General features: G+C 45.6%; 1 protein-coding gene across 6 annotated transcripts in view; it reads left to right on the plus strand.

Annotated features, from left to right (window-relative positions):
* Nucleotides 1–12898, plus strand: part of SFXN4 (sideroflexin 4) — a 19568-nt gene continuing 6670 nt past the window's right edge. For 2 of the 6 annotated variants that reach the window (XM_081074786.1, XM_081074785.1), the window contains exons 1-11: nucleotides 7–195; nucleotides 1583–1648; nucleotides 3204–3278; nucleotides 4209–4235; nucleotides 4321–4375; nucleotides 7091–7116; nucleotides 7663–7716; nucleotides 7797–7853; nucleotides 7982–8047; nucleotides 8783–8861; nucleotides 9735–9850. In XM_081074786.1, the coding sequence (XP_080930912.1) occupies nucleotides 157–195; nucleotides 1583–1648; nucleotides 3204–3278; nucleotides 4209–4235; nucleotides 4321–4375; nucleotides 7091–7116; nucleotides 7663–7716; nucleotides 7797–7853; nucleotides 7982–8047; nucleotides 8783–8861; nucleotides 9735–9850 (660 nt within the window). In that variant the 5' untranslated portion in view covers nucleotides 7–156. Of the gene's footprint in view, nucleotides 196–406; nucleotides 686–1582; nucleotides 1649–3203; nucleotides 3279–4208; nucleotides 4236–4320; nucleotides 4376–7090; nucleotides 7117–7662; nucleotides 7717–7796; nucleotides 7854–7981; nucleotides 8048–8782; nucleotides 8862–9734; nucleotides 9851–12898 lie in introns of all 6 variants that reach the window. The other 4 variants (XM_081074788.1, XM_081074790.1, XM_081074789.1 and 1 more) reach the window with 4 other exon arrangements.

Genomic DNA, 12898 nt, shown 5'->3' on the forward strand with positions numbered 1-12898 from the left:
GGGGGACGGGGGCGCGCGCGCCGGGGCGGGGCCTCCCGGCTCCGCCTCCGCCCTTGGCCTGGCGGCGGCGGCCTCTCCAACCACCGCCGAGGCCGCAGCGAGAGGAGCAGGAAGAGGACCGCGCGGCCCTCGGGGTGCGGCGGCGCCCGCGCCCGCATGGAGCCCAACGTGCGCTTCTGGATCACCGAACGCCAAGTACGGCTCGGGCCCGCGCGGCTGGGGGCAGGGAGGGCGCGGGGCGTGACGTGTGTGTGGAGTCGCCGGCTGGCGGCACGACCTTGGGCAGGCCACGTGGCCACGCCACCAGCTTTCCCACCTTCGGACTCCGGCGGGCGACCAGGGGGAAACCCCAGCTTGCTGGATGCCGACGGCCAGGGCTGTTACCCGCGTGTCACTTCTACCCCAGGCCTGGCTAGGAGGGTCGCCACAAAGTCACCTAAAGGTCGCCCTAAATGAAGAGTCACCTCCTCGCAGGTGACCGCCCTCTGCTGCCTGAGCTATTGCTGAGCACCAGACTGCATCGGGTCCTCCCTCCATGGAGCCCCCGGCCTCCCACCCCAGTAGGCTCTGCCACCCAGACTGGGAGCCTGTGGGCCGCCACCCACAGGCAGCGCCGGCTCCGCCTCCAGGCCGGGTCTAGCGCGGCGCCGTCCAATAGGAACACGACGGGAGCCAGATGGGGGATGTAAGTGTTTCTAGTAGTCACCTTAAAAAGGCAAAAAGAAACATGAAATTAATTTGAATAATGTATTGTATTTATTTCACTGGATACAAAATATTAACATTTCAACCTGTAATCAATATACAAATTATTAGTGAGATCTTTGACATCCATTTTTTGTATTAAGTCTTGGAAATCTGGTGGTTATTTTGCACATACAGCACATCTCGATTTGGGCTGGCCACATATCAAGGGCTTCATAGCCACATGTGGCTAATAGACAGCATGATTCTAGGATGTTCTGTGTCAGCCTACCTGAAGTAGGGCCCAGCCTGTGGTTTGTGCTTTTTTTTTTTAGGTGGGTAAGTAGAGAAGGGACAGAGAGCCCAAGTTGTCCGCTCAGAGACAGGACTCAAAGCCGGAACCACTGCAAAGTTTTGGGGCTTTTTGGAGCAGACCATGCCTCCTATCTCCACATGTCAACCCAGCTGCCTTTATTGAGGCCTTGCTGGGGTGTTGGTTCTTTATGACTCGAGTTAATTAAGCCTTACAACAACCCTAACAGGGTGAAGAAACAGATTCTGAGACCTTTCTGGGTAGTTGGTTCAAGGTCATATGTGGGATGTGAACTTAGGCCCATTTGACCCAAAGTCTGGGGTTTTAATCCTGAAGAGCGATTTGGTGTTGGAATGGTTAAGAGCACAGGCCACTGAGTCTTTTCCTGACTGGGTTCCCTTGACATTCATGAGCCCTTATAAGCCTCAGTTTCCTTATCTGTAAGATGGGGATATTGTGAGCATTTCAGGAGATGTTGCAGGTAAATAGCCCTATTACATAATCAAAAATAATGTTAGCCGTTATTATTACCATGTATCTTTGTTCTGCTGCTGTTAACCTCTCTGGTACTTTTCCCTTCTTAAGTCTTTTATTCAGCGATTTCTTCAGTGGACAGAGTTATTGGATCCTACAAATTTGGTCATTTCAATTGTAAGTATTTTCTTGTTTTCAGATATAATGAATTCCACATTTTATTCTGAAATGTGAAGACTGCATCCCTTTTGAAAGCAGTTGAAATAACAGAATCCACATCTATTTCCTGTTTTTATTCCTTCCCGATGAGCTTGTTAGATTGGAAGGGTGATACATAAAAGTGGACATCCATTTAACAGCGACGGGTGCTGGTGGTTCAGAGGGAATCAAAATAAACGTCCCTGGTAATGAGGACAGACTGGCACCACTAGTCACAGACCTTCATCTAGGGATTAAGGGTGGGGTATAGCAGGGAATTGAGGGAGGGGTTGAGGAAAGGCTGAGCGGGGGAGGGGAATGTAAGCAAAGCCCAGGATAGGAGAGCAGGTCATCCAGTCACTGGGACTTTTTACACTGGGAACCGGGAAGTTCTTGGAGGGCCAATCAGAGGAGAGAAGTTTGCGCTTAGCCTACAGAGCAAGGTTTGTGTTTCAGAGGGTCTCTGGTCATAGTGTGGTGAGTGACGGGGTGGGAAGACCGTAGGCAAGGTGATCTGTGCAGGGGATGGCTCTACTTCCAGGTGAACGACAAGGGTTTGAGGAGGAGATGTCCTGTCACCAGCGATGGCCCTTTAGGGCCAGACCCAAAGGGACGCTCCTTCCATCTTTGTACTCAAGATGTTTCATTCAGCCTTGTTTATAATAGAGAAAAACAGAAAATCACCTGCATGTCCATCGGTAGAGAAACATAATATGATATATTCATACTGTGGAATATTGATTAGCTGTTAAAAGTGATGATCTAGTTATCAACATGATACTATGTAGAGAGACAATATGTATGGTGTAAAATGGGAAAACATGTCTGATGTTTAGTGGAAAAGCAAGATGCATAAAGACAGCATTTATGCAAATTACAACAAAAAAACCAATGCTGCATATTTGTTTATGGAGACATGTATGGGCATGTGAGTATAAGTATAAAAAAATGGACTGGAAGTTTATACCTTGAACTCCTAATAGTGGTTACCTCTGCTAGAATGAGGAGGGAAATGAGAGTGGAGGGGATGGCTCTTTTGGAAAAAAAAGAAGCAAATACAACTGAATGTTTACAGTCATTAATTCTGGATGAGGGGATGATGAGTATGCAGTTATTTTTATATTTTCTGTATTTAATTTCTTCCCGCAAATTAAGTAACATAGGAAATAAGACTGAACTGATTAGATGTGGGGGTAAGAGAGGAGGGATTTCCAGGTTTCCGACTTGCACAGCCAGGTGGATGGTGGTATTCACTGAGATGGTTGACATCCGAGAAGAATGCAGGGGGGTTGGCGGGGGGGGGGGGGTGTTGGGTAATGGCAGCACCGGGGGACCAGCTGCTGGAGCTGGCTGGAGGCTGGGCGGTCAGAATCAGAGTGACATACGGGACTATCCTAATGGAAACGCTCAGGGAGCAGAGAGCCTTGGCTCCATGTCACGTTGAAATCAGGTGTGATGAACATGTGCTCCCTGTATCTGGATAAATGTGAACAGCGATGATCTCATGGCTTGATTTCTTTATATCTGATTATAGGAAAAAATAGAAAAGTCGAGGCAACTATTATTAACAAATGAAGGTGCATCTGTCCATGACTTGGAGAACCAACAGGTGCGTCTTGAGCTTGGTACCTGGCTGTGCCTGGGTGAGCCTGCTCCAAGGCTGGGTGTGGTCGCCTTCAGGTGATTCTGCTGCCATTGTCTGAAATCAGGTGGAAGTTGGTCATTGAAAACACTGCCCAAGGGATCTGCTTTGCAAAACTGGATTAGTTTTCTAAATGTAGTTAGAATTCCTTCTCATAAATCGAATTAGTATTAGACACTAGTAGTAGGAACTAGTATTAAGGAGAAAAATCATAGGGTCTCTCCTGTGCAATGGATATTAGTGGGGATTCTCTGTAGCTGATTCCTGGAACCCCACGGCAAACTCCAGGATTCAGGCAGGCCTTGGAAGTCAGCATCTATTACCCATTAGAGGCAGTGTCCCAGGGCAGGGTCCCATTCCTGTCCAAAGACTCAAAGCAAGTATTTGTTACCTACCTTGCAGTGTATGGAGTTTCTAGAACCCACAAACGTCAGTCCCATGAGGCCACCTGTGGAAAGCTCACAGATCTAACCTGGTATTTCTAAGAGCTGGTTCCGGCCTCTGGGCTCACAGCCTGGCTCTGTTGCAAGTGACTTGGCTCATGGTGTGTTGTCTGCACACAGCCTGCTCTGCTCTGAGCCAGGCTGGATTCAGAGTCTCACCTGAGAAATAAGTTAGATGTTGGCTTTGAGTCCTCTCCAGGGTCAGAGACTTAGGGCCTTTTAACATTTTGGTCATTTTCTTGATGTGGATCATTTCCTTGCTTGTTGTTAGTTCATTTGTTCCTTCATCTGTTGGATTCCTATATTCTGATGTGTTCTGTCCATGTGGTATTACACAGTTCTGCCCTTCACTCTCTGAAAGGTGGAGCACAGGCAGCTCCTTTAATGAGACTGGAGAGATTTGTTTGCTGCCAAGCCACCTTTAAAAACTATTGCTTGGTTTTTCTCTTTTTAGATACAAGAAGCTTGGAAGAGAAGCCTCGTAAGTTTCAGCCCCTCCCTAGTTTTTCGCCTCCTAAAATAACAAAACCAACATCACATTCACCTTTGTGCCTCCCCTTTCGAAGTCCACAGTCCATCCTGACAACAGCACACTGATCCCCGTTCCTTTCCGACCTGCAGGTAAGCCGATTCTCATGTGCAGAAGTGGGGGGGGGAAGATATGGTTTGTAACAGAAAATTCGGCCTGCCTTCTGTTGTTTTTTTTTTCCTAGAAGGATTTCTGATGGTGAGTCCGGAAACCACAGCTTTAAAAGAATGTTTAAAATGTCTGGGGTTGATAGCCGAGAACAGGATTGGGGCCCAGAGCTGTGTCCAGTCCTGTAGAAAGATCTTGGCACTGGGAGTGAGGGGACAGGCCTGGGGCTGAATGGCTCCCTGCTCCCTCATTCCCAAAGAACAGTTAACTTCAGGGACAGTTTGTACAAGGTGTGATCAAACAACACGGTGAATGTTTAAATAAAAACAAATTATTAAAGTAAAAGACACATTGCAATTAATCCCCCTCAAAATACTCCCCCTCGCTTTGAACACATATATCCCATCATTCTTGCCACTTTCTGAAGCAGTTCTAGAAGTCCTCTTTCACGAGTGTCTTTAGTTGCGCTGTCGTGGCTGCCTTGATGTCCTGAGTCATTTTGACTTTGGGGAAGGTGCAGAAGTCACATGGTGCCAGATCCAGTGAATGAGGTGGATGAGGACACACCGTAATGTTTTTATTTGAAAAAATTGCCATATACCGGAAGAGATGTGTGACACAGAGCACTGTCATGATGGAGGATGGTTTACACTTTAATAAAACACACCTTCTCTCAACCATCATTCACACCCTGAACATCATTCACAACTGAACAAGTTGAAACTTGTCACACACTGTTACTAGGGTTCAACACACCACTTCCCGTATTGAAGATTCCTGCCTTTCTGTTGTTGGCACTCGGCAGTAGCATTCACCGTAATTTTTGATCACAACTGAAAGGCGCCATGTCACACGTCACTTCTGGTACGGCAGTTTCTGTCAAAAACATGATGTGTCCTCTTTCACGTTGCCCTGATTCACTGGATCTGGCACCGTGCGACTTCTGGCTCTTCCCCAAAGTCTTAATGACCATGAAAGGAAAATGTTTTGAATCGATTCAGGACATCGAGGCAGCCATGACAGCACAACTAAAGACACTCATGAAAGAGGACTTCCAGAACTGCTTCAGAAAGTGGCCAGAATGATGGGGTAAATGTGTTCGAAGCGAGAGGGAGTGTTTTGAGGGGGATTAGTGGCAATGTGTCTTTTAGTGTATTAAATTTCTTTTTATTTAAACATTCACCTTATTGTTTGATCATACCTCGTACATGCTAGTATTAGGAATTCCATTTAGTATTCTCTCTTGTATTTTAACTCAAAAGGGAATAAAATCCATGATCACATAGGGTTCTTCCAACTATAAAATGCTCTCTATGTTACAAACAAGAAACTGGGAACAACATAAATACCAAACAATTCAGACTGTAAGTAAGTAATTCATTAAAAAGAATGAGGTAAATCCTGTGTGCTAATATGGAAGAATGGATCTCCAGAAACTTGTATTAAGGAGAAAAAAGCAAAGTGTGAAACAGTGTATAGGGAACCTGTTTGTACATGCAAGTCCTGTGTGTATGAGAGGGAGAAAGAGGGAGAATTGGCATGGGAGAAAAGTCCTGGTGCATCTTGTGAAGGAAAAACACTCTTGTTTCTCAACATTCCACTCTTAGTACTTCACTTGTGACATCAGATGTTTATGAGCTTCTTCCACACCCATCAATTCTGTGGCACCAGCTGGATGTCCTACAATTTTAACTCAATTCTGACACTATCTGCCTGGAATTAGCTTCAGATCCCACAAGTTAAGGGTTTGGTCACAAGACTGCCCCCACTTCAGATGCCAGTTGAAAGTCCAGTTGTCACCTGTGCTTCTGGTCTGCTCTAAATTGGAAGTTCCCACGACCCCCTCCATAGGTTCAAAATTGCTAGAATGGCTCACAGTTTACTTACTAGATTATGGATTTCTTATAAAAGTATATAACTCAGGAGCAGCCAGATGGAAGAGATGTGTAGGACAAGGTGTGGGGGGAAGGGCGAGAAGCTGCCTTAAGCCACCCTACCAAACCTCCCTGTGCTCACCAACCCGGAAGCTCGCCAAACCACCTCGGTTATCATTTTTAAATGGGGACTTGATTAGTTAGCAAGGTTGGTTAAATCACTGGCAATTGGTGGTAAGCCCAACCTCCAGCCCCTCTCCCATCCCTGGAGATAGAGGAGATTGGGGGAGTGGGGCTGAAAGGTCCAACCCCCTAATCACCTGGTTGGTTACTCTGGCAACCAGCTCCCAGCTGAAAGTCACTTCATTAACATAAACTCTGGAGTGGTTGAAAGGGGCATGTTATGAATAACAAAAGACACTCCTCTCACCTTTATGGAGATCTTCTCAGGAAATTCTATGGGTTTTAGGATCTTTGTGCTAGCCTTGGGGAGAGAAAGCAAATACACAGTTCTTATCATAAGTTACAGCATCCAGAGGTATTAAATTCATGTGGCTGGATGAATAGCCGGTTAACCCCACTTACTTTCAGTGAGAGGTACTCGGAAAGCTGGTGGGAGCCTTATTAGGTTTTTCTGTACTGTACTGATTTAGTTTTTTGCCATATACACATATGGCAAAAGTTATTATTTGTATTAGGAAAATAAAAAGTGAGTAAAACATACTCTGCCATCCATGCCTTCAGGAGGCAAAGATGAGATTTTTCTGGTGAGCGGTGCCCCCTTTGCCTATCTGCAGTCACTGACTCTCTTCTTTTCTCTGTTAGCTTTCCTGCCTTGCACGGCGCCCATGGTGAGTACGCTATACCCCTCTCCGTTGTGTAAACAGGCGGGGGTTTAGGCAGGTGTCCACCCATCTCCTTACCTCGGTGGCTTGTATCTCCAGCTCCCAACCCCTGTCCCGCGACTGCCTGATAGATGGTTAAGGATCCCCTACGACTGACCCTTGTTTGCTCTTCATATATTCCCATCCCACACCCACTTATTCTTCGGGGCATCCAGGCCTCTGGAAGGTCCACAGTGCCACAAGATAATCCTTTGACTGTCAACTGTGCCTAAAGCACTGTGGGAGAGCTATGAGTTAAGATGTGCTTCCTGCCTCACAGTTGCAGGTCTCAGATACGAGGACCCCTGTGAGACCCGAGTTTCCTTAGTGCCCAGTTGCTGCCTGTTCAACATTGCTCGTCCACTGACTGGTGGCTCCCTGCATCGGCACCTGTGTCTCCTTGGTCCCAGTTCCTGGTGGGCTCAGTTCTGCATTTCCCGAGGGAAGTTCTTTGCTCCTACAATCTCTGCCTCCTCCAAAACACTGTAACTCTGCTTTTTTTTTTCTTTAAAGGTATTTTTGTCGCTGGTGTCAGTAAAAAGTCTCAAGTCCATGATTTTACCTCAGGTAGCAACTGTTTCTATTTCATGATTACTCAGTTCTGTTCTTGAAACCAAAATGTGATCTATTTGCCTGTCTTCCTGCAGTTTTCCTTCTATACCTACAATACTGCATTCAACATCATCAATGGAAATGCAAGTTATGTGAGTGTTATGAGGCCCAGAGCATTGCAATTTTGTGTTATTTCTTTCGTAGTGATTCTTTATTTTAATTGTCTTTACTAGGTAAGACTGTGGTATTTGCTAAATATGTCCTTTTGATTTTTCCCTAGAATCGTCACCCATATGAGAGTATATTACTAGGGGCAGGAGTAATTGCTTCTACCACCTGTTTTGGAGTAGGTATTTAAAGATTCTGTCAAATCCTCTTTTTCGGTCCTCAGAATTAAAAAAAAAAAAAGTTTATCCTGGTCCGGGGCAGCTGGTTGGCTTAGTTGGTTAGAGCGCAGTGCTCATAACACCAAGGTTGCCGGTTCGATTCCCACATGGGCCAGTGAGCTGCGCCCTCCCCCACTAAATTAAAAACGCTGACTTGACTTGGAGCTGATGGGTCCTGGAAAATCACACTGTTCCCCAATATTCCCCAATAAAATTAAAAAAAAAAATCTATGTTCCAACTTAAACAATTTAGAAAGTATGACTAAGAAGAAAATAAAAGTCACCTGTAATCCTACCACCTCCATATAATAGTGTGAGCATTCCATGCTCAGTACTTTTATCTGTTTTAAAAATTAATTTATGCACCATGAACATGTTATACAAATTATATATTACTTTGCATGTCAGGATATTTTAATGGTTAAAAATGTAGACTTTAGAGTCAGATAAGCCTGAGTTTGTATCCTGGCTCAATTCCTTAGCAGCTCAGTGACTCCGGACATGTTGTCACCTCTAGAAGCCTCTGTGTATTCCTCTGATGATTAGTAGAGCAGCTCAATGCTGCAGGAATTAAAACACTCACGGAGAGCACTGGCCGTGGTCTGACCTGTAACAGGAAGGAGGTCTCTGCTGTCGAGTACGTTCAGCTGATTTTTTTCGTCCCGTGCAATAATGATTTTTCTCTTATTTTCTAGTTATGCTCTCATTTACTCCAAGTAAAGTTGCAACTGAAAAACATTTTTGTAAGAAAAACCTTGCCTGTTATCATTCTCGGTAAGCAGGAAGCATGCTGTCTTTGTGGTCTTTGAGCCTTTCCCCCATCTTTAGGGACACCCAGGTCCTTTGGCCACAGCGTAGCTGATGACAGCCACCATTTGCAGCTGGCTGGTGCCCCCAGGCCCAAATTAAGTCTTTGGTTTGAGAGGTGACACTTTTTCTGTAGATACCCTGTTTGTCGTCAAAGGATGAACAAACCTGGAAACAAATTACATTTTAAAGACCACCTGTACGTGCCCGCCACATGTATTATTCCAATTCATCCTAAGAGCAATTTATGGGTAGGTGATAATTATTCCCATTTACGGATGAGGACACTGAGGCCAGGGGATATTAAGTAACTCTCCTGGGGTCACACAGGGAAGTAGTGGCATAGGGGATTCCAGCTGGGCGGTCTGACCGAGGGAGTGACAGACACATTAAACAACTGTTTGAAGTTTGCCAGCCTGCAAGTTCACTAATTCCTGCTCCAAATTGGGTTTGGGAATCATAGCACTTTGAAGACTGGCAGAATGTCAGTGGTAAAATTTGGGAAATAATGTTACAGAAACCTGGTCAAAGCAGCTTGAGCAAAGATGTTGGGGTGGGGGAGCGGGGGCGTGTTTCAAGGACCCCGGGGTTTCTCCTGGAATCCTGTCAGGGAGCCAGGCTGGACTTTCAGGGATTTTGGAACCTGGTGCTAGGTTGTAGTCAGGACAGTTCTAATCCCAGCTCCCCAGCCCCAGGAAAGAGCTGGTTGGCCCAGCACGCGTCAGGAGCTCACTAAGGGCTGGGGAAGTGCAGCCATCAGAGAAAGGCTCCACACCGGACAAGAAGTGCCTCCCCTGGACTGAAACTCATCTCTTTGTGTTCTCTTCTTTCCATCCACAGCCCAAGTCAGCGGAGTGAATGTTGTTGCGTCCCGAAGTTTCGAGTCCACGCGAGGGATTCAGGTCATGGACAAGGAAGGCAATGTCGTGGGCTATTCCAGAAGAGCTGGGACAAAGGTAGGGGGACACTCGGGAGCCCTAGCTGCTTCCCTTTGAGGCGAAGAATTGAATTTTCTGTTTGAGAGCCGGTGACAAATTCATGTCTCCCTTCAACCTTTCCTTATCCTGTCTTCCTTCTTTCATTATGCCGAGAGAGATTTTACATTTTACACCCTGCTGTTTAAAAGATGGTGCATTAATCTGGGTTCTCCAGAGAAACAGGACCAATAGGATATCTTTCTGTCTTATCTATATACATTTATGTTAGGAGGTGTCTTTATTTATTTATTTAAAGTGATCTATTTTACATAATTGGCTCACATAGGGCTGAGAATGTGTAGGGCTGATGCTGCAGGCTTGAAGCAGAATTTCTTTGGGAAACCTCCGATTTTTTCTTAGAGCCTTGAACTGATTGGATGAAGCCCGCCCACACTTTAAGTAAAGGTGAGCTCCTTTACTTAAAGTCAATTGATTGGAGATGTTACGCAGGCCTGTGAAGCCCCTGCGCAGCAACACCTCCGTTTGTGTTTGATTAACTGGGTACTGTAGCCTAGCCGAGTTGTCTCGGAAGACCAACTATCACAGATAGTTCGGCGTCTGCCAAACACTGGTTCTCTCTGATGTGAAATCTGGTTCTTCAAGCTCAGCATCCACTCTTTCCTCCTGCTCTGTACTTGCGGAAGTCTGTGGACACCCTCTCTGCATTTAAGAGAAACTCTCTCTCCACCTCACAGCAGACGTTCGTCATCTTTCAGCACCAATTTGCTGTCAAGAATGGCCTTAGAAAATCCAATGCTCTGACCTAAAACTCTTCTAGAAGGCCTCCATTTTTTATAAGTTTTACTATTAAATAGTTCGTTCATTTGCTGTAGTCAACACAGTGCCTTTTGTACGCATTCATCTCTGGGAACCTGCAATAGCCTATGGTAGTTTTTTCAGCAAGTGAGGTCTTTTTTGGTATCTGTGAAGTGATTTTAGCTGAACCACTGTAAGGTGAGGTAATTGTTTGCAAATGGCATAAAGAGCGGAACAGCCCCTGATCCAAAGCAGAGAGAATGACTGGGCTCTCTACAGTGTCAGCATTCAGGGCACAACCTTAGCCTGGTGCCAGGCTTGTCTGGAAGAGGATGTCGGAAAAGATGGCTGCTCCACGGGTTGGGAAATTGATTATCACTCGGCTTTTGAAACATGTTACTCTAAATCCTGTCTGTGATTTACAAAGCTGAATTATAAACCGTCAGATACACGCTGTGGTGTTTCTACCAATCCGTCCAGTAGCATGTCTGAAAATAATGGCCACTTTTCTCAACAAATTACGATCAGACATGATAATCACAAGTTAACAAAGAGGGCAATAGCTGCCAGAAATTATACCTCGTTTTTGAAATGAAGGTTCTGTGCGTAAGAGACCTTTTTTAACAGCTTTCTTGAGGTAATTTACATACTATAAAATTCACTGTAAGACTATAGTTTGATGAATTTTAGTAAATTTAAACAGCTATGCAGTTTTAGAACATTTTCATCGCCCTGCAAATTTCCGTCGTGCTCATTAACAGTCGCTCTGCCCTCCCACCCCCAGCCCTGGGGAAACACTGGTCTGCTTTATGTCTTCACAGTATGGCTTTTTCCAGAAATTCCATAGAAATGAATTCTACAATCGTTTTTTGTGTCCAGCTTCTTTCACTTTTGAGGTTTATCCATCTTTTAACACGTATCAATAGTTTGTTGCTTTTTATTGCTGAGCAGTATTCCATGGTGTCGATGCAGCACATTTTTGCTTTTCCGTTCCCCAGGCGATGGACATTTGGGTGGTGTCCAGTTTTGAGGGGTTATGCGTAATGCTGCTCTGAACGTTCATACGCAGCTCTCTGTGTGGACATATGTTTGCGTTTCTCTTCAACTCAGTTGTCACTGCAGGCTGTTGGTGGTGGTGTGAACTATTCATACAGCTAAAGAATGAGAGTGAGAGCAAGTGTCGAATCTACAAGTTGCTTCTCAGCACTTCTGGCCTCCAGGCACCCTGCTAGGCTCTGGATACAGAAGCCCTCACCAGTCAGAATCCCTTCTCTCCAGGAGCCCCAAGCGCTGGGCCTCCTAGTGGGGAGGCAGCCTCAGGCCTTGCTAAGCTATCTAGGTATCTAGACCATCTCACCAGGAGGAACTTCATCTTTTGTGTGAATGCCAGTTTAGGGTAAAAGAAAGGTTTGATGGTTGGCTTTAAAAAAAAAAAAAGTTTATCTTTCTCTTAAGAATAAAGTGTCTGCAACTGTGCGTAAGCATAAGCATTCTTTTATCATTTCCCTGTCACCGAAAGGTTTATTTTCTTTGGCTAAAATTTCAGAAACTGCGTAACCACCAATATCTGATTGTAATAGGGCACCTTAGATCAGATTTCAGGAGCCTAGTCCATGTTGTTTTCCCTAGACTGGCCTTGTCAGCCACTCAGTTACAAACTATAACTGGTCTCCCAATGCCTCCTAATGACGGCCGGCTTGTTTGGAGTGTCTTCCCCTTGCACGAGGTAAACGGAAAGGGGCTGACCTCACGGCACTGACTTGGAAACACACCACGCTCAGCGGCCACTTTTCTCTTCCTGAAGAAGAGGGATTTTATTCTATATTCCTGAAAGTTTATTTTAAAAGCCACCCACCCTCCTTGGCTCCCGCTGCCCTTGTTGGGGAAAGGCATTCCCAGCAGAAGGACTGGATGAGCTGAGCATTAGTGTAACGAGCAGAGAGCGGGTGCCAGGCATAGGAGAGGAGCCCGAAGGCAGGCTGTGGCCAGGTCCTGGGAAACTGGAAGTGGGAGGAAGGGCGCTCAGGGAAGGGAATGGTGGTGGGTGTATCTGTTTATCTTTTGTACAGTAGTGCTGTACGTAGAGTTGTGTCTTACGCAGGGGTTGGGTTCTGAAGTTAACGTGTCAGTGTCATCTGGAATCACTATTTCCCTTAGAAGTTTCCTACTTTGCTCTTGAGTACACATGATTTTGTGCATATAAAACCCATACCGTACACTATATGTTTAAATGTTCACTATATAGAGTAATGTATATAATAGAAATGAGAA

Source organism: Rhinolophus hipposideros (genome assembly GCF_964194185.1).
Source record: "Rhinolophus hipposideros genome assembly, chromosome: 15".
In the NCBI taxonomy this organism is placed as follows: Eukaryota; Metazoa; Chordata; class Mammalia; order Chiroptera; family Rhinolophidae; genus Rhinolophus; species Rhinolophus hipposideros.